The following is a 15,906-nucleotide window of genomic DNA, read 5'->3' on the forward strand; positions in this document are numbered from 1 at the left end:
TCATTACCAATATGTGAAGGTTCAATTTTCCTGCATTCTCTCCAGTACTTGTTCATCCTAGCTCTATGCGATAGGGTTGAAGAGGCATCTCAGAGTGATTTTGATTTGCATTTCCCTCCTGACTTTTGATGGTGAGTGTCTTTTCACATGCATATTAACCATTTGCATATCATCTTTGGCCAAGTTTCTATTCAAATACTTTGGCCATTTTTCCACTGGGTTATTTGTCTTTTTGTAGTTGAATTTTAAGTGGTCTTAAATCCTGAATAGAAGTCACTTATCAGATATATGATTTGCAAATTCTTCCTCCCATTCTCCACCTTTTCTTTTCACTTTTTTGATGGTGTCATTTGAAGCCTGAAAGTTTGTAATTTTAATGAAGTACAATTTACCTATTTTTCTTTCTTTTTTATCTTGGTGTCCTAACTTAGAAATCATTGCCTAATCCAAGGTCACCAAAATTTAGACCTATGCTTTTTCTGTTCATAGTTTTCTAGTTTTAGTTTTTATACTTAGGTCTCTGATCCATTTTGAGTTAATTTTTGTATGTGGTGTGAGGTAGTGGTCCAACCTCATTCTTTTGCATATGGATGGATATCCAGTTGTCCCATCATCCATTTCATAATGGCTGAATGTAACCAATCCAGACTAACAGCCTAAGAGAACATTTGCAAATGTGTTGCTAGAATTCCATATTCTGAGGAAAATATGACGAAATGATCTGAAATAAAATGTCAACCCATTCAGTTGGTTGGCATGATATAGAGACATCTAATGATTCATTATTATAAATTTGCCCAAGTTTCCTGTTATCCAAAGGAAAGTTATATGTAGCTGGTACAGTTCATCAAAGGTATGCATTGACTGTGGAATGGAGATAGTTCATCAGGTTTTTCTACAGCCTGGATAGTAGACTTCAGTAGTATTTCCTCTCCTCTTTAATTTCTCTGGTACCCTATACAGAGAAGGAGTTCCATGGAGAGCAGGATTTACCTCTCTGGATATAGGTAGCTTCTCCACTTAACTTAGTAAATGAGCATCTCTGTTAATAATCAGCTTCTTGCAAATTTGGTAAACATGAGTTTACCTACAGCCTAATCATCTCTGAATCAACAAATGACATCCCACTTCTGTTTTGCAAAGTTGAGAAACCCTTGAGGATAGTGGAAATGCTATCAGTGAGGGCTCAACTTAGTGGCCAGCTGGTCTTTCCTTCTCTGACAGCTTTCCTTAAATGTAGCACCTAAAAGCAGGGAGAGCATTAAAACCATGCTTAATATGTGTAATATCAAGGCAAGGCCTCAGGGTGTATGTGGGCGAGGGGGAGAATGCTGGATGATCTGGGTGCCTATCAAGCCACATCGTAAAAGTACTTGGCATCTACCCTACATGTTAAGAAAAGGTGAGGTAGGATAAAACAGAAGACAGTGCAATCGTCTTTGGAGAGATTCTAGGCTCTGCCACTAGCTGACTTTATAATGTTGGGCCATTTCCATGTTTCTGTCACGCTTGGTGATCTCATCTGTAAATTGGGCATGTGTATCGTTACTTGAATTGGTTGACATGGAACATTCAAGGAACAACCAGAACCATTCCTAATACTTGGTACATTCAACAAATGTTAGCATCCTTCTAGCCCTCTCTCACACTAACCTAGACACTGCCCAATATTGGTGAAGAGGTCAAGTCTGCTGACAAGTTTAAATTTAGAGTTAGCTTTGGGGTAACACCCACCCATTTTTTCTGTCACCAGCCGTGATCTCAAGGTAAGTGCCTGCTGAATTCTCTGAAATATCCTTATCCCCAACTTCTCAGACACAGTGTATTAAGACAAATAGTAATTTTCTCTGGAGATCATGACTTAGATGTTTAATCTGTTGTTAGAATACAAGGTGGGTCCTGAGATCTATAGCCATCTTAGTGATGGCTAGTGGTGGGTGATCAGAGATCATTCCTTGTGATGAAAACAATTTCTTTCCCTCACACCTTGCATATCATTATGAATTCCTCATGGGACTCTATTATTATCTGCTTTGTGTCACTTTTGTGAATTTCTTCCTCTGCCTTCCCCATCCCTCAGAAAGGGTGCAATTACAAATTCACCAAACAATTGAACTTGGAGTTTGAAACAGCATTTCACCCTTGGCAACCAAAATCCTTAATTATTATGCACCCTGTAAGTGAAAAAATAAAAGATAAAAAAGATAAAATTTATCTTGATGAATAAGAATCAGTACTCGCCATGAAGGGCTCTTACAGAGCTGAATTTTGGGTGAAAAAACTGTAATGTTAGATTCTGATTATACAGATTTTATACCATATTAGAGTGGTTTATGCAGTATAGTTTTATTTTTTAGTTGAGCTGCTAAAGTCCAAAGACTACCAGAACCTGGTCTTTTGTTTTGTTTTTGTTTTATTTTCTGATATTAATACATGAGATTCTTTGTTCATATGGTTATTTTAAGTACTATTACTGGGAAATACTGATGGGAACAAACTTTCCTTGTTGACCTGATAGAGAAATTGAGGATACAGAGCATATACATGTGTAGAGTCATAGTGTTTTGTTTTGATTGAGATATAGTTGACATATAAAATTACCTTAGTTACAGATACACAATGTAATGATTCAGTATTTGTGTGCATTGTGAAATGAGCACCACAGTAAGTCTGGTTACCATCTGTCACCAAAGTTACAGATTTTTTTTTTTGAGATAAGAAATGTTAGGATTTACTCTCTTTGTAATTTTCAAATATGCACTAAAATATTATTGCCTATAGTCACCACACTGTCCATTACATCCTGATGACATACTTATTTTATAACTGGAAGTTTGTACTTCTTGACCCCCTTCACCCACCCCCTTTAGTGACAACCCCCCTCCTGCCTCCCTGCTAACCAACACCATTGTGTTCTCTGTATCTGAATTTTGTTTTGCTTGTTAATTTGCTTTAGTTTTTAGATTGCAAATACAAGTGAGATCATACAGTATTTGTCTTTCTCTGACTTATTTCATTTAGAATAATACCTTCAAGGTCCATTTATGTTGTCATAAATGGCAAGATGTCATTCTTTCTGTGGCTGAGTAACATTCCTCTGTGTGTGTGTGTGTGTGTACACCACTTTTTTACATACATTCATATGTTTATGGACATTTAGGTTGCTTCTGTATCTTAGCTATTATAAGTAAGCTGCAATGAACACAGGAGTGCATATACTTTTTTGAATTAATGTTTTCATTTTCTTCAAATACCCAGAAGTGGAACTGGTGGATCATATGATGGTTCTATTTTTAATTTTTTGAGGAACCTTCAAACTTTTCTCCACAGTGAGTGTACTAATTTACATTCCCATCAACAGTGCAGGAAGTTTCCTTTTCTCCACATCCTTTCCACTTGTTATTTCTTGTCTTTTTGGTAATAGTCCTTCTACTAAGTGTGAGGTAATATCTTACTGTGGTTTTGATTTGCATTTCCCTGATGATGAGTGATGTTGAGCATCTTTTCATGTGCCTGTTGGCCATCTGTATGTCTTCTTTGGAAAAATGCCTGTTCATATCCTCTGCCCATTTTTTAATTGGATGGTTTATTTTTTAACCTACTGAGTTGTATGAGTTCTTTATATGTTTTGGATATTAATCCCTAATCAGATATATGATTTGTAAATATTTTCTCCCATTCAGCAGGTTGTCTTTTCACTTTGTTGATAGCTTTATTTGTTATAGAGAAGATTTTCAGTGTGATGTAATCCCATTTATTTTTGCTTTTGGAGTGAGACCCAAAAAATCAAGACTGATGTCAAGGAGCTTACCACCAGTGTTTTCTTCTAGGAGTTTTATGGTTTCAGGTCTTACATCTAAGTCTTTAATCCATTGTGAGATAATTTTTATGTATGGTATAAGATGGTCTAGCTTCATTCTTTTGTATGTTTACACGATTGTCCAGTTTGAACTCCACTTACTGAAGAAACTTTCCTTTCCCCATTGCATATTCATGCCTCTTTTGTTGCAAATTAATTGACCAAATATACATGGGTTTATTTCTGGGCTCTCTATTCTGTTCATTGATCTATGGGTCTGTTTCTATGTCAGTATCATCTGTTTTGATTGCTATAGCTTTGTAGTATACTTTGAAATCAGAAAGTATGGTGTGTCCAGCTTTGTTCATTTATCTCAAGATTGCTTTGGCTATTTGAGATCTTCTGTGGTTTTACACAAATTGTAGATTGTTTTAGTTCTGTGAAAAATTACATTTGGATTTTGGTGGAGAGTGCTTTGAATCTGTAGATTGCTTTGGGTAATATGGACATCCTAACAATATTCTTTCAATTCATGAGCACAGAATATCTTTCCATTTATTTGTGTCTTCATCAGTTTTTTTCATCACTCTGTTAGAGTTTTCAGTGTCTAGATCTTTATGTCCTTGGTTAAATTTATCCTCGATGGTTTATTCTTTTGATTCAATTGTAAATGGAATTGTTTTCTTCATTTCTCTTTTTGATAGTTTGTTGTTAATTTTATAAAAACATATGGGGCACCTGGGTGGCTCAGTTGGTTAACTGTCTGCCTTCGGCTCAGGTCATGATCTAAGGGTCCTGGGATCAAGTCCCACATCAGGCTCCCTGTTGAGCAGGGAGCCTGCTTCTCCCTCCCCCTCTGCTCCTCCTCTCCTGCTCTCTCTCTCTCTCTCAAATAAATAAAAAAATATTTAAAATATAGAAATAGATAAATAAAAACACAACAGATTTTGTACACTGCAACTTTAATGAATTCATTTATTAGTTCTAATAGCTTTATTGTGGGGTTTTTAGGATGTACTATATATAAAATCATGTTCACAAATAGTGACAATTTATCATTTTCCTTCTCAATTTGGATGCTTTTATTTCCCTCACTTCAGGAGACATATCTAGAAAAATGTTGCTATGGCCAATGTCAGAGAAATTACTGCCTGTGTGCTCTTCTAGGATTTTTATGGTTTCAGGTCTCATATTTAGGTCTTCAATCCATTTTGAGTTTATTTTTGTGTGTGGTGTAAGAAAGTTTCATTCTTTTGCATATAGCTGTCCAGTTTTCCCAGCACTGTTTGTTAAAGAGACTGTCTTTTTCCCATTGCATAGTCTTCATGCAATGCTCTTTTTTTGTCTTTTATTACAATTTTTGCTTTAGTCTGTTTTGTCTGATGTAAGTATAGGTATTCCAGCTCTCCTTGTTTTCCTTTTGCATGGAATACCTTTTTCCATCCTTCACTTTCAGTCAGCATGTGTCCTTACACCTGAAGTAATCCTCTTATTGACAGCATATAGATTAGTCTTGGGTTTCTTTTTGTCTATTTATTTGTTTGTTTTTAATTCATTCAGCCATGCGCTCTTTTTTTGATTAGAGAATTTAGTCTGTTTACATTTAAAGTAAATATTGATGGGTATGTACTTATTGCCATTTGTTAATTGTTTCCCGGCTGTTTTATAGTTCTACTTGGCTTTCTTTCTTCTCTTGTTCTCTTTTCTTGTGGTTTGATGACTTAGTGTTATGCCAGATTCCTTTCTCATTATCTCTTGTGTATGTACTATAGGTTTTTGCTTTGTGGTTACCATGAGGTTCATGTATAATAGCCCATGTGTAACAGTGTATTTTAAGTTGATAGCAAGTTAAGTTTTTACACATTCTAAAACTCCACAGTTTTACTCCCCATCTTATGTTTCATGTTTTTGATGTCCATTTTACATATTTTTATTTTATGCATCCCCTGATTATCATAGTTATAGTTATTTTATTACTTTTGTTTTAACCTTCATACTAGTTCATGTGATTAATTCACTACTTTTACTATAAATTTACCTTTACCAGTGAAATTTATACTTTCATATGTTTTCTTATTACTAATTAATGCCCTTTCTTTTTAGCTTAAAAAAAAAATCCCTTTAACTCTTCTTGTAAGGCTGGTTTAGGGGTAGTGAACTTTTTTAGCTTTTTATTGCCTGAAAAACTCTCTTTCCTTAAATTCTGAATGATAACCTTGCCAGATATAGTTAGTTGGAAGATTTTTCCTTCAGCACTTTGAATATATTGTGTCATTCCCTTCTGGCTGGCAGAATTTTTGCTGAAAATCTGCTGATAGCCTTATGGGGGTTCCTCTGTTCATAACAAGTTGGGTTTTTTTTTTTTTTTCTTGCTGCTTTTAAGATTCTCTCTTCAACTCTTGACATTTTAATTATAATGTGTCTTGGTGTGGATCTTTTTGGTTTCATCTTATTTGGAATTCGGGGCTTCTTGGATCTAGATATCTGTTTCCTTCCCCATATTAGGAAGTTTTCAGCCATTGTGTCTTCAAACAGGTTTTCTGCTCCCTTCTTTCTCTCTTCTCCTTCTGGGACTCTTTATAACACAAAAGTTCCTCTGCCTGATGTTGTTCCATAGTTGTCTTATACCATCTTCATTTTTTAAAGTACTCTTTTCTTGGGTGCCTGGGTGGCTCAGTTGGTTGGGCAGCTGCCTTCGGCTCAGGTCATGATCCTGGAGTCCCAGGATCGAGTCCCGCATCGGGCTCCCTGCTCGGCAGGGAGTCTGCTTCTCCCTCTGACCCTCCCCCCCCCCATGCTCGCTCTATCTCATTCTCTCTCTCAATAAATAAAATCTTAAAAAAAAATTTTTTTTTAAAATACTCTTTTCTTTTTGCTGCTCTGTTTATGTGAGTTCCACTGCCTTGTCTTTTAGATTGTTTATTCTTTCTTTTGCTTCATCTAGTCTGCTCTTGAACTTCTCTAGTGTATTTTTCAGTTGAGTTATTATATTGTTCAGCTCTGTGACTTCTGTTTGGTACTTTCTTATATTTTATTTCTTTTTGTTCATTCTTCTCCCAATTTGGGTAAGCATCTTTATGACCATTACTTTAAAGTCTTTATTGGGTAAATTTCTTATCTCTATTTCATTAAGGTTTTTTGTTTTTTTTTTTATCTTGTTCTTTCATTAGGAACATATTACACTGTTTCCCCATGTTGCTTGACTCTCTGTTTACATAGATTAAGCAAAGCAGTTACTTCTTCCAGTCTTGAAGGAATGGCCTTGGGTAGGACATAAACCTTGTCATTCAAATTTGCCCCAGCTGTTGATTTATTCATTATAAGTCCCATTTTTGGGGTGTGTGCCAAGACTTGAAAATGTTCCAAAGGGAGAGATCTTAATCAGTTTTAGTTTCATTCAGATTGGAAGCCAGACCCTCAGGCAGCAGCTTTTAAAGTATGCAAATATAAATATGCAGTCCTTTTTGATTGCAACTGGTACATCCTCATGGCCTCCAAACCAGGTGATGTAGTATGCTCTTGGTGACTTTGCAAATATAGGGGCTCCGGACAAGTGTATGAGCTCCTTCCTAGAAGTTACTGATGATTTGGAGAGAAGGATAGGGAGAGTGCAAAGACGGCATCCCCCAGCCCATGTTTCCTGAGAGCAACTTTCTAGCCTCTAAATGTGTGGCAAATCTGAAGTCTGCTCCTCAGGATGAAGGTCTAGGACAAATATATAGGCCTTTATCATATGAAGACTGCTGTCTGTGTAATGCCCTGGGAGTGGTAGCTTACCAAAAACTGTGTCTCTGATTGTTACAGACCCTTGGGACCCAGAAATATAAGCCCTTCTTGCCACCAGAGCCAGATGATCAAGGGGCACCCCTTTGTGGACTGCACATGCCCGCCAGCTTAGGCAGTGGGAGAGTGCAAGATCTGGGCACATCCACTGGCATTAGTAAGGCATGGGGAGAGTACAGGGCCAGGGTGCATTTGCCAATGCTATCAAGGTAGAGGAAAAGTGCAAAAATGGCTCCTGCCAGTGCCTCCATTCCCTAGGAAAGTCCCAACACACTCCTGCCCCTCTTGCAGATGCGTAAGATTAGCAAATGAATCTCCTTCACATATGGTGTAGGTATCATTCCAACTGCTGCTTTTTTGCTGGTCGCAGGGGCAAGTGACTCTGTATGTGAGCTCTTTAATAGAAGTACCTCAGTTCCCTACAGCCCTTATGTCTCCTGGATGTAAGTCCTATTGGTTTTCCAAGCCAGACCTTTTGGGGACTCATCTGTCCATTGCAAGTTTCAAGGATTGGAATGGCTTGTTTGGGACAGGAGCCCCTTACTCCTCAGGCAGAAGCTCCCTATTTGTGAGATCCCTCCCAGTAGTGATTCACCACACTGGGGGAGTGGGATTTTGGGGGAGACCATGTTTCTACCACTCCTATCCATCTCAATGTGACCCTTTTGCCATTTGTTTGAAGGATTTGTTCAACTAGTTTTCAGGGTTTTTTCAGAGGGAATTGTTCCATATATAGCTGTAGATTCAGTGTGACCCTGGGAGGAGGTGTGTTGAGGAGCTTCCTATGCTACCATCTTGGACAGCCCCCCCTCCCAGAACCTGGTCTTTTAATATATAACTTTGGGGGGGCTTTAAAATGAATTACTTTTATACTTGAAGTCTGGGCAAGTAATGGCCCGTGTGGATGTGTGTTTGTTTGTGCTTATAAATTGATTTATAATATTTATTTTTTACCCATTTACTGACTTTTCAGTGAGTCTTTTTAAAGGTAGGTTTTTTTTCCTTCTAAACTTTTATTTATTAATAACTGTCTCTTGATCTATCATGTAAATGTCTGTGTTTATAGATATTTCTATGAGAAATAGTCTTCTAAGCTCCAGGATTTTAATTGCTTCAGCCAGCAGGTGGAAGTTTGTGTGCATTTAAACATTAACCCGTGTTGTTGTTATTGTTGTTATTCAAAAACATTTGTTGACCCCCTATTGGGTACTTGCCATCCCTCTGTGGGGGATAGAAGCAAAAGAACCAGTATTCTACAGAAAAGATGTAGTTCCTTCCTGTCTACTTGTGAGGTTATGAACCAAACATACATACATACATGGAGAATCTATAGAATATGCTGTTATCTTTACTTTTCTGTCTTTTCTTGTGTGGTTCCCTCATTGTAGAAAACCCGTTTCCCTTGGTTGTACCACCCTTGTTGACATAATCAATCTCCTAGGATGCAAGAGCAACAAGGGAAGCTTATTTAATCATTAAGTAAGGAGGAATTAAAGGATGAAGAAGAAATTGATTAAGGAGGTAGATTCCTCTAAAGATATCCATGTTATCTTGGAATTTATATAGACAAAAAAAACAAGATGCTGTATTAAGAAGTGGTTCATAATCAGACATATAACCAAACTTCAGAATTTTTTAAATATTTAGGCAGACCTTAGTAGAAATTTATGAACAGCAACCCAAAGTATAGTCTTCTCAAAAAGGAAACGAGGGTGTCAGAAATGAAATTCTGATTGGGTAATCAGTGGAGCAGATGAGGAAAAAAAAAAACTCAAGGAACTAAGCTGGCTGCTCATGGAGTTCTCTGATTAACCTAGATGTGAAAATAAAAGATGTTAAAATATGGGAAAATGTAAGAAGACCCAAGGATGAAGATAAAGAGTGACATAAACAGTTTATTTTTTAGAGGTCTTGGGTGGCAGTCTATGGAGTTCTGTCTTAGCCTTGTATCATTACACATCATTATCAAGACCATGAAAGAGAGGACATTGGAATCATGTTTATTGTGCTTGCCTAAGACATCATAAGACAAGGACTATTCCAGGGGTGCCTGGGTGGCTCAGCCGTTAAGCGTCTGCCTTCGGCTCAGGTCATGATCTCGGGGTCCTGGGATCGAGCCCCACATCGGGCTCCCTGTTCCACGGGAAGCCTGCTTCTCCCTCTCCCACTCCCCTTGCTTGTGTTCCCTCTCTCGCTGTGTCTCTCTCTGTCAAATAAATAAAATCTTTAAAAAAAAGACAAGGACTATTCCAAAGCTCTTGACAACCTAGAAGAATGGACCAAATCTTACCAAGGGAAGCATTAATTGTATCTGTAAAGTTACACACTCACATTTAAAAAACATCTGCCACTAAATGGAATAAGGAATGAGCTTACCAGCAACACTCACAGTGCTTGACAGGAAGTTCAGCATGACTCAGTAATGTGGTATGCCTGCTTGGTAACTTCATTTGATGCTCAAATGCAGATCAAAGATTATGCTGGTGAACCACACTTGGAATAGTATGTTCCATCTGGGTACCATATTTTAAGGGACATGTTGACCAAGTAGAATGTGTCCAGCACAGAGGACTATGATAAGAATGAAAAGGGGATTAAAAACATACTCACAGAAAAACACATATGAAGAGGGACTTTAGCCCGGGAAGAGGAGATATTCGTGGAGCTGAAACAACTGTCTTTGGATTCTGGAAGGACTGATCTATGGAATAGTGATTATGCTCCATCTCTGCGTCTAGAAGAGTAGAATCAGAGCATAGGGTAGGAACGAAGGTGAGGCAGGTTTTGGCTGAGTATTGAGAAGACCTTTGGAACATCAAAAATTGTCAGATACGAGGTCGGTTTCCTCAGGAGGTCTGTATCATTAGAGATGTTTCCACTGAAGGCCTGGTCTCCAAGTCCCTTCAAGTCCATCAGAGTGCTTGCTGCCTCCATTCCCTCTCATGCTCAGCCCACTCTCTGTTTCACAGGAGTCCTCCCAGACCTTCTCTTTTTATCCAATTTCCATCCATCCATCCCATTCCTCTTCTGTCTTTCTCAGGCACCTTAGTCCTTGGCTTCCTCCATCCCCAAGTCCCTTATAATACCTGTAGTCTCCCCAAGCACGTGCCAAATGATATCCCTACTACCACCCTAGTGTCTCGATCTGGGAAACTCAACCCTTTCCATCGAAGCACACAAATCAGTGTCTGCTCTTGAAGACAGTTTAATCTCTCCCTCATTTGTATTCTAAGCATTCCCTTCCTTCCTGAGCTGTGGCATTTACATACTTACATTGAAAAGATCCACCTATATACCAGTCTTTCTTATTAAACTATGAGGTCAGTAACTTACTTTTCACTGCGCTGTGCTCAGGACACATGCTCTTGGATGAATAAAAGTTGAGGAACTCCTGGCAGAGGCTTGATAGAAAGTACAGACTAGACAGAACGTTGGACTCAGGAACCTCTGAGGTTCCCTGAAGGTCAGTGACTACACGTTTTTACATAGCGCTGTCACTGAAGATGATTCCAAAAGGGAAGTTCTAAAACATTTAAAGAAATGATAACCTTATTACACTAAATGGCTAGTCACCCTAAGGTGACTGCTTTGAATGCACAGCACTGATGTTTGCAGTGGCATCAGGCCCACTGTTGTATGGTCACATCTGATATGGTAGAGTAGGCAGAATACATGACGTTCTAGGGGGATGTTAACAAGAGTGGAAGCCACTGGAAGGTTTGTTTGATGAGACAACTCTGCTAATCTGATCCAGCAAGAATTAAGAATTGGCCAGTACCTTGAAGTTCTGACTTTCAGTGGTTTTCAGCCATGGTAGTCCCAACCCAGAGAAGGGCATTTGGAAATGGATAGCATTTTGGGTTGTCATGGTGTCTGGAAGTACTCTGGCATTCGTGGCCAGGGGTCAGGGATGTGAACTTACTACAGTGTGAGACACAGTCCAGCAACTGAAGAACTGTCTCACCCAAAGTGACAATAGCTCTCAAGAAACACTAATTAAGCAGAGCAGGATGTACTTGGTGATTTTACTTTTCTATTCCTCTATTGTTTTTCAAACCAATACAGTAGACAGATGTGGCAAAGATCAGCACGTCTGTGGGAAAATGACATCTTGCTTCCACCAGTGGTCAATGTGCCCTTTCCATCAAAGGGAGTTTTTGCTGGAAAGTAGTTGCCCAGCCTGAGGCTACATCTCCCAATACTCCCAGTATTTAAGGTGTGGCCATGTGACAGAGTTCTGTCTGGCCAGTGGTATATAAGCAAAAGTATCATATATCACTTGTTGACCCAGTGAATAAAATCTCCTGTATAATCCTTCACTCTCTTCCTTTTCTGCTAGCTGGATGTCAACGTCCAGAACAACCCAGGAAGCTCCATGTGACAGATGATAGAGCTCTCTTTATCCTAGGTCCCTAAATGACTGCCTGGAGCAGAGCATTGCCGCGCCTTCACCCATCCAGTCATTGGACCTTCCATGACCAAAAAATAAACTTCTATTGTGTTAAGCCACTGAAATTTCAGGTTTCTCTGTTACAACAGGTATTATTATTTTAATCAATACATTTCCAAATAAGTGCTTCAGTTAGGATGACTCCACATAGAAGATGTTAAAGCATTTCTGATTTTTTTTTTTCATTTTAAACAAAGCTTACTTTATTTTATACGTGAACCAGAACCATTTCCTCTCTCGTTAAGAGTCAGTGCTCTTGGTCTCCATCATTGCTTTCCAAGTTAAGAGATTAGAGCTCTTTTCCTGGGCAAGTCTAGGGAAGCTTTTCTTTCTCAGGCCTTGTCTCTCACACATTCATGTGGGGTCTAGTCAGTGTGGAGCCAGCTTCTCAGCCTGCCTTTTTCTCTCCTCAGTTTGTTTTTAGAACTTTTTTCCCTTTCTCCTTCCCCCATGGTGTGAGTTCATGTGTGGCTGGTTTTCTTGGGCACAAGGCCCAGCTGAGTTTCAGTTCTGTTTGTTGTTTGTACTAACTGTGTTCAGAGATCAGCCTCTGATACCCGGTGGTCAGAGTTCCCTGGAATAGGGGACCCTGACTACATTCCTTCAAGCCTGGTTGGAAGACAGTGAATACAAGAACAGTAGGGCTTTGCAGGACTTTGTTCACAGAGAAGAAAGCTGCAGTATTTTGTGTAAAGTATGAAATACATAGATATATGATTTTGGAGCCTCCGTCTTCTGCTGCAAGCCAATAAAGAATTCCTAATTTAAAGAACTGTCCCAGAGGTTGCTTACTATTCATATAAGAATCAAATGACTGAATAGTTCACTTAGTTGCGATTTGTTCACTCCTTTATCATGAGGGGAAAAAAGTAACAAACCCCCAAAAGGCAGAATGGAATCTCCCACAATCCCATAGGAGACAGAGACTCTCCAGGCTCCTAGTCAGAAGCCTGAGTCTATACCCAAGGGATAAGAACAAAGCAGAATTGAACTAAAGTTTAAAAACGGATCAGTCTTTAAAAAAAACAAACAAACAAAAAAACTGATCAGTCCTTGATTGGATGAGATTAGCCCCTCTCCTTATCTCCCAGTTAAGAGAGAAGAGAGAACCCATGCCTTAAACAGAGGAAGGGGGAAACCATGTCTTGTCATCTGGGGCCTCCTCCCTCTGATTAGACTACTACTGATTAGTAACGATATACAGGCCTATTCATTCAGCCTGATCTCAGCCTACCACTGAAGCTGGCTGACCTTGGGCAAAGTTGGTTAACTTTGCTAATCCTTGGTTCCTTTATCTGTAATTAGGATGATGGCAGGACCTAATCACTGGCTTATGTATGGTGAAAATTAAATGAGATAGGATTGGGAGATAGCAGTGCTTAGTGGTTAAGAAAGTGACCTCTAGAGAGTCTTGGCCCCATCACTTACTGAGTAATTTTGGACAAGTCACTTAATCTCTCTCTGTTTCTTTCTCATTATCTATAAAATGGGTTAGTAATAGTACCCACGTGGTAGGATTGTTATAGGAATTAAGTTCAAACTCATAAGGAGTAGTTTCTGGTAGGATGTATGGTGTATGTGTGTTGGTTAAATAAATGTCATAATGTATTATAATTATTTTTATAATTATATGATAATGACCAGGACCATCACCACCATCATCATCATCCAGTTACTATCTTTCTCAACCCTGCTACATTTGACCCTATGTCTCCTTCCCTTCGCTTTTTGAAACTTTGAAACTATTGCCTTGGTTCTGGGATGCTACTCTTGCTAGTTCTCCCAGCTGTTTCCTGCTCATTTCTCCTTCATTTTTTTCATGAACTTTTTTTTTTTTTTTTTTTTCCCCCTTTTTCTTGTTCTTTTTCCCCCGTTTTTTTCCTTTACTTTTTTTTTTTTTTTTTTTAGCACCTCTTACATGCTACTGTCTCCCAGGCCCCTACCTTCAGCCCACTGTTCTCATTCTGGAGTGATGTCACCCCGTCTTACTGTTCAAATTGTCCTCCATACACTGATGGTGACCTCTCATTCCAGATGTCAAATCATCTCATCAGCCCAGGCTCCCACAGGTTCCAGATGCCCCTCTTTGGCTGTCAGCTGTGGGTTTCCTTCTGGTCATCCCAGATCATTCAAAAAGAAACTCATTATCTTCCCCTAAATCAACCCTTCTTCATCTCCCATTCGGTGTCTCATTTGTGAGTACCTTCATCTTCCCAGTCACTGCTAGAAATGCAGAGGTTGTTCTGGATTCCATCTTTATTCTCATGCCTCACATTCAAAGCATCATTAATAGGCAGCCAATTTTTCTGCCAGTATTTCCTCAAATGGTTCTTCCTTTCCCATCTGACTCCTACAGCCTTAATGCAGATTCCACCACCCCTCAATCGGACCTCTTATATGGTCTCCTTTTTCTTAGGATGCCCTCTTCAAGCCCATTCTCCATCTTGCTACTCTAGTAATGTTTCTAAAACACAGAGATGACCTTATTATTTCCTGGATTAAAGACCTCTGAGGCCCCCTTTTTTATTGGCTGAAGACTGTATTCCCTATTATGCTACGTTCCCTATACCTGGACCTCTGCGAATTTTTAAAAAAATTTTTTAAAGATTTTTTTTTATTTCGGGGGGGGGGGGGGACAAAGGGAGAGAATCTCAAGCAGACTCCTACTGAGCATGAAGCCCAACATGGGGCTTGGTCCCACGACCCTGAGATCATGGCCTGAGCCAAAATCTAGAGTCAGATGCTCAACTGACTAAGCCAGCCAGGCGTCTCTGGACCTCTGCAAATGTATGCGGCCTCATTTTAAAATATTCAACTTCTTAAACTTTGTTCATTGGATCAATGAAACTATCACATCTTCATCTTTATCCAAACTAAAACCTCAGCCCAGAATGTTCTCACTGTATATAACTACTGTTCGTCCCTCTAAATGAGTCTTACTGGACTAAAATCAAAGCTTCTACAGGGCTTGTCCCTTTCTATAGGCTTCACATAGGATATGTTTCCTTTTTTAGGTTCTACAAACCACCTGCACTCTTTGGTTCATGGTCCCCTTCCTCCAGCTTCAAATCCAGCAGTGTCTGGTTGAGTCTTTCTCATACTATAGCAGTGGTTTTTTCAGCTTCCCCCTCCCAATTTTAAGGATTCTTCTGTTTACATTGGACCCACCCAGAAAATCCAGAATATTCTCCCTATTTTAAGGTCAGTTGTTTAGCAATCCTAATTCCTTTTTGACATATATGTGATGTGACATATTCATATTTTCTGGGGGTTAGGACATGCATATCTCTGAACAGGCTGTTGTTTTGCCTACCACAATGTTCCTTCCCACATTCCCATAAAATTCTATGTGTGTCTCTATCATTCCACATAATAAATATTGTCATAGCATTTGGGTTTTGTTTTCCGGGGTTTTTTTTCAATTGATATGTAATTGACACATAACATTGTGCAAGTTTAAGGTGTACAATATATTTGATACATTTGTATACTGCTTCTGCATTTGTATATTTCTGAGTCTTCCTGACTTTGATCTTAGAGTCTTATTCATTTTTGAATTCCTATTTTAAGAAAAATGTTAGACCCTCAGTAAATGTTTTTGAGACAGTGTGGATAATTCACATCCCTAGTGATAACCTAAAATTCCTTTAAGGATTAGCATACAAGAGGGATTGACCTGTGCACAGTACTACAGCTCTTCATGTTAATAATTAAGTTTCAGTGGAAATTGGTCCACCAAAATGTGATATGAATAATATAAGTTGCATTATTCTCATTGCTATAGCTAACATTTATTGTATCTCTTACTATGTATCAGACATTGTTTTTAGTGCTTTTCATGTATGCGTTTAGGTTTTACAGTAATCTCCTGGTG

At 38.8% G+C, this 15,906-nt stretch overlaps 1 protein-coding gene across 2 annotated transcripts in view; it reads left to right on the forward strand.

The window, feature by feature from the left end:
• Positions 1 to 15,906, forward strand: part of RARB (retinoic acid receptor beta) — a 385,733-nt gene that overhangs the window by 62,082 nt on the left and 307,745 nt on the right. The window contains exon 2 of one of the 2 annotated variants that reach the window (XM_021678917.2): positions 11,484 to 11,508. The exons of the other annotated variant lie outside the window; for it this stretch is intronic. Coding sequence (XP_021534592.1) covers positions 11,484 to 11,508 — 25 coding nt within the window. The remainder of the gene's footprint in view (positions 1 to 11,483; positions 11,509 to 15,906) is intronic. 2 annotated transcript variants of the gene reach the window in all.

The sequence above is a fragment of the Neomonachus schauinslandi genome, chromosome 1 (assembly GCF_002201575.2).
Source record: "Neomonachus schauinslandi chromosome 1, ASM220157v2, whole genome shotgun sequence".
Lineage (NCBI taxonomy): Eukaryota > Metazoa > Chordata > Mammalia > Carnivora > Phocidae > Neomonachus > Neomonachus schauinslandi.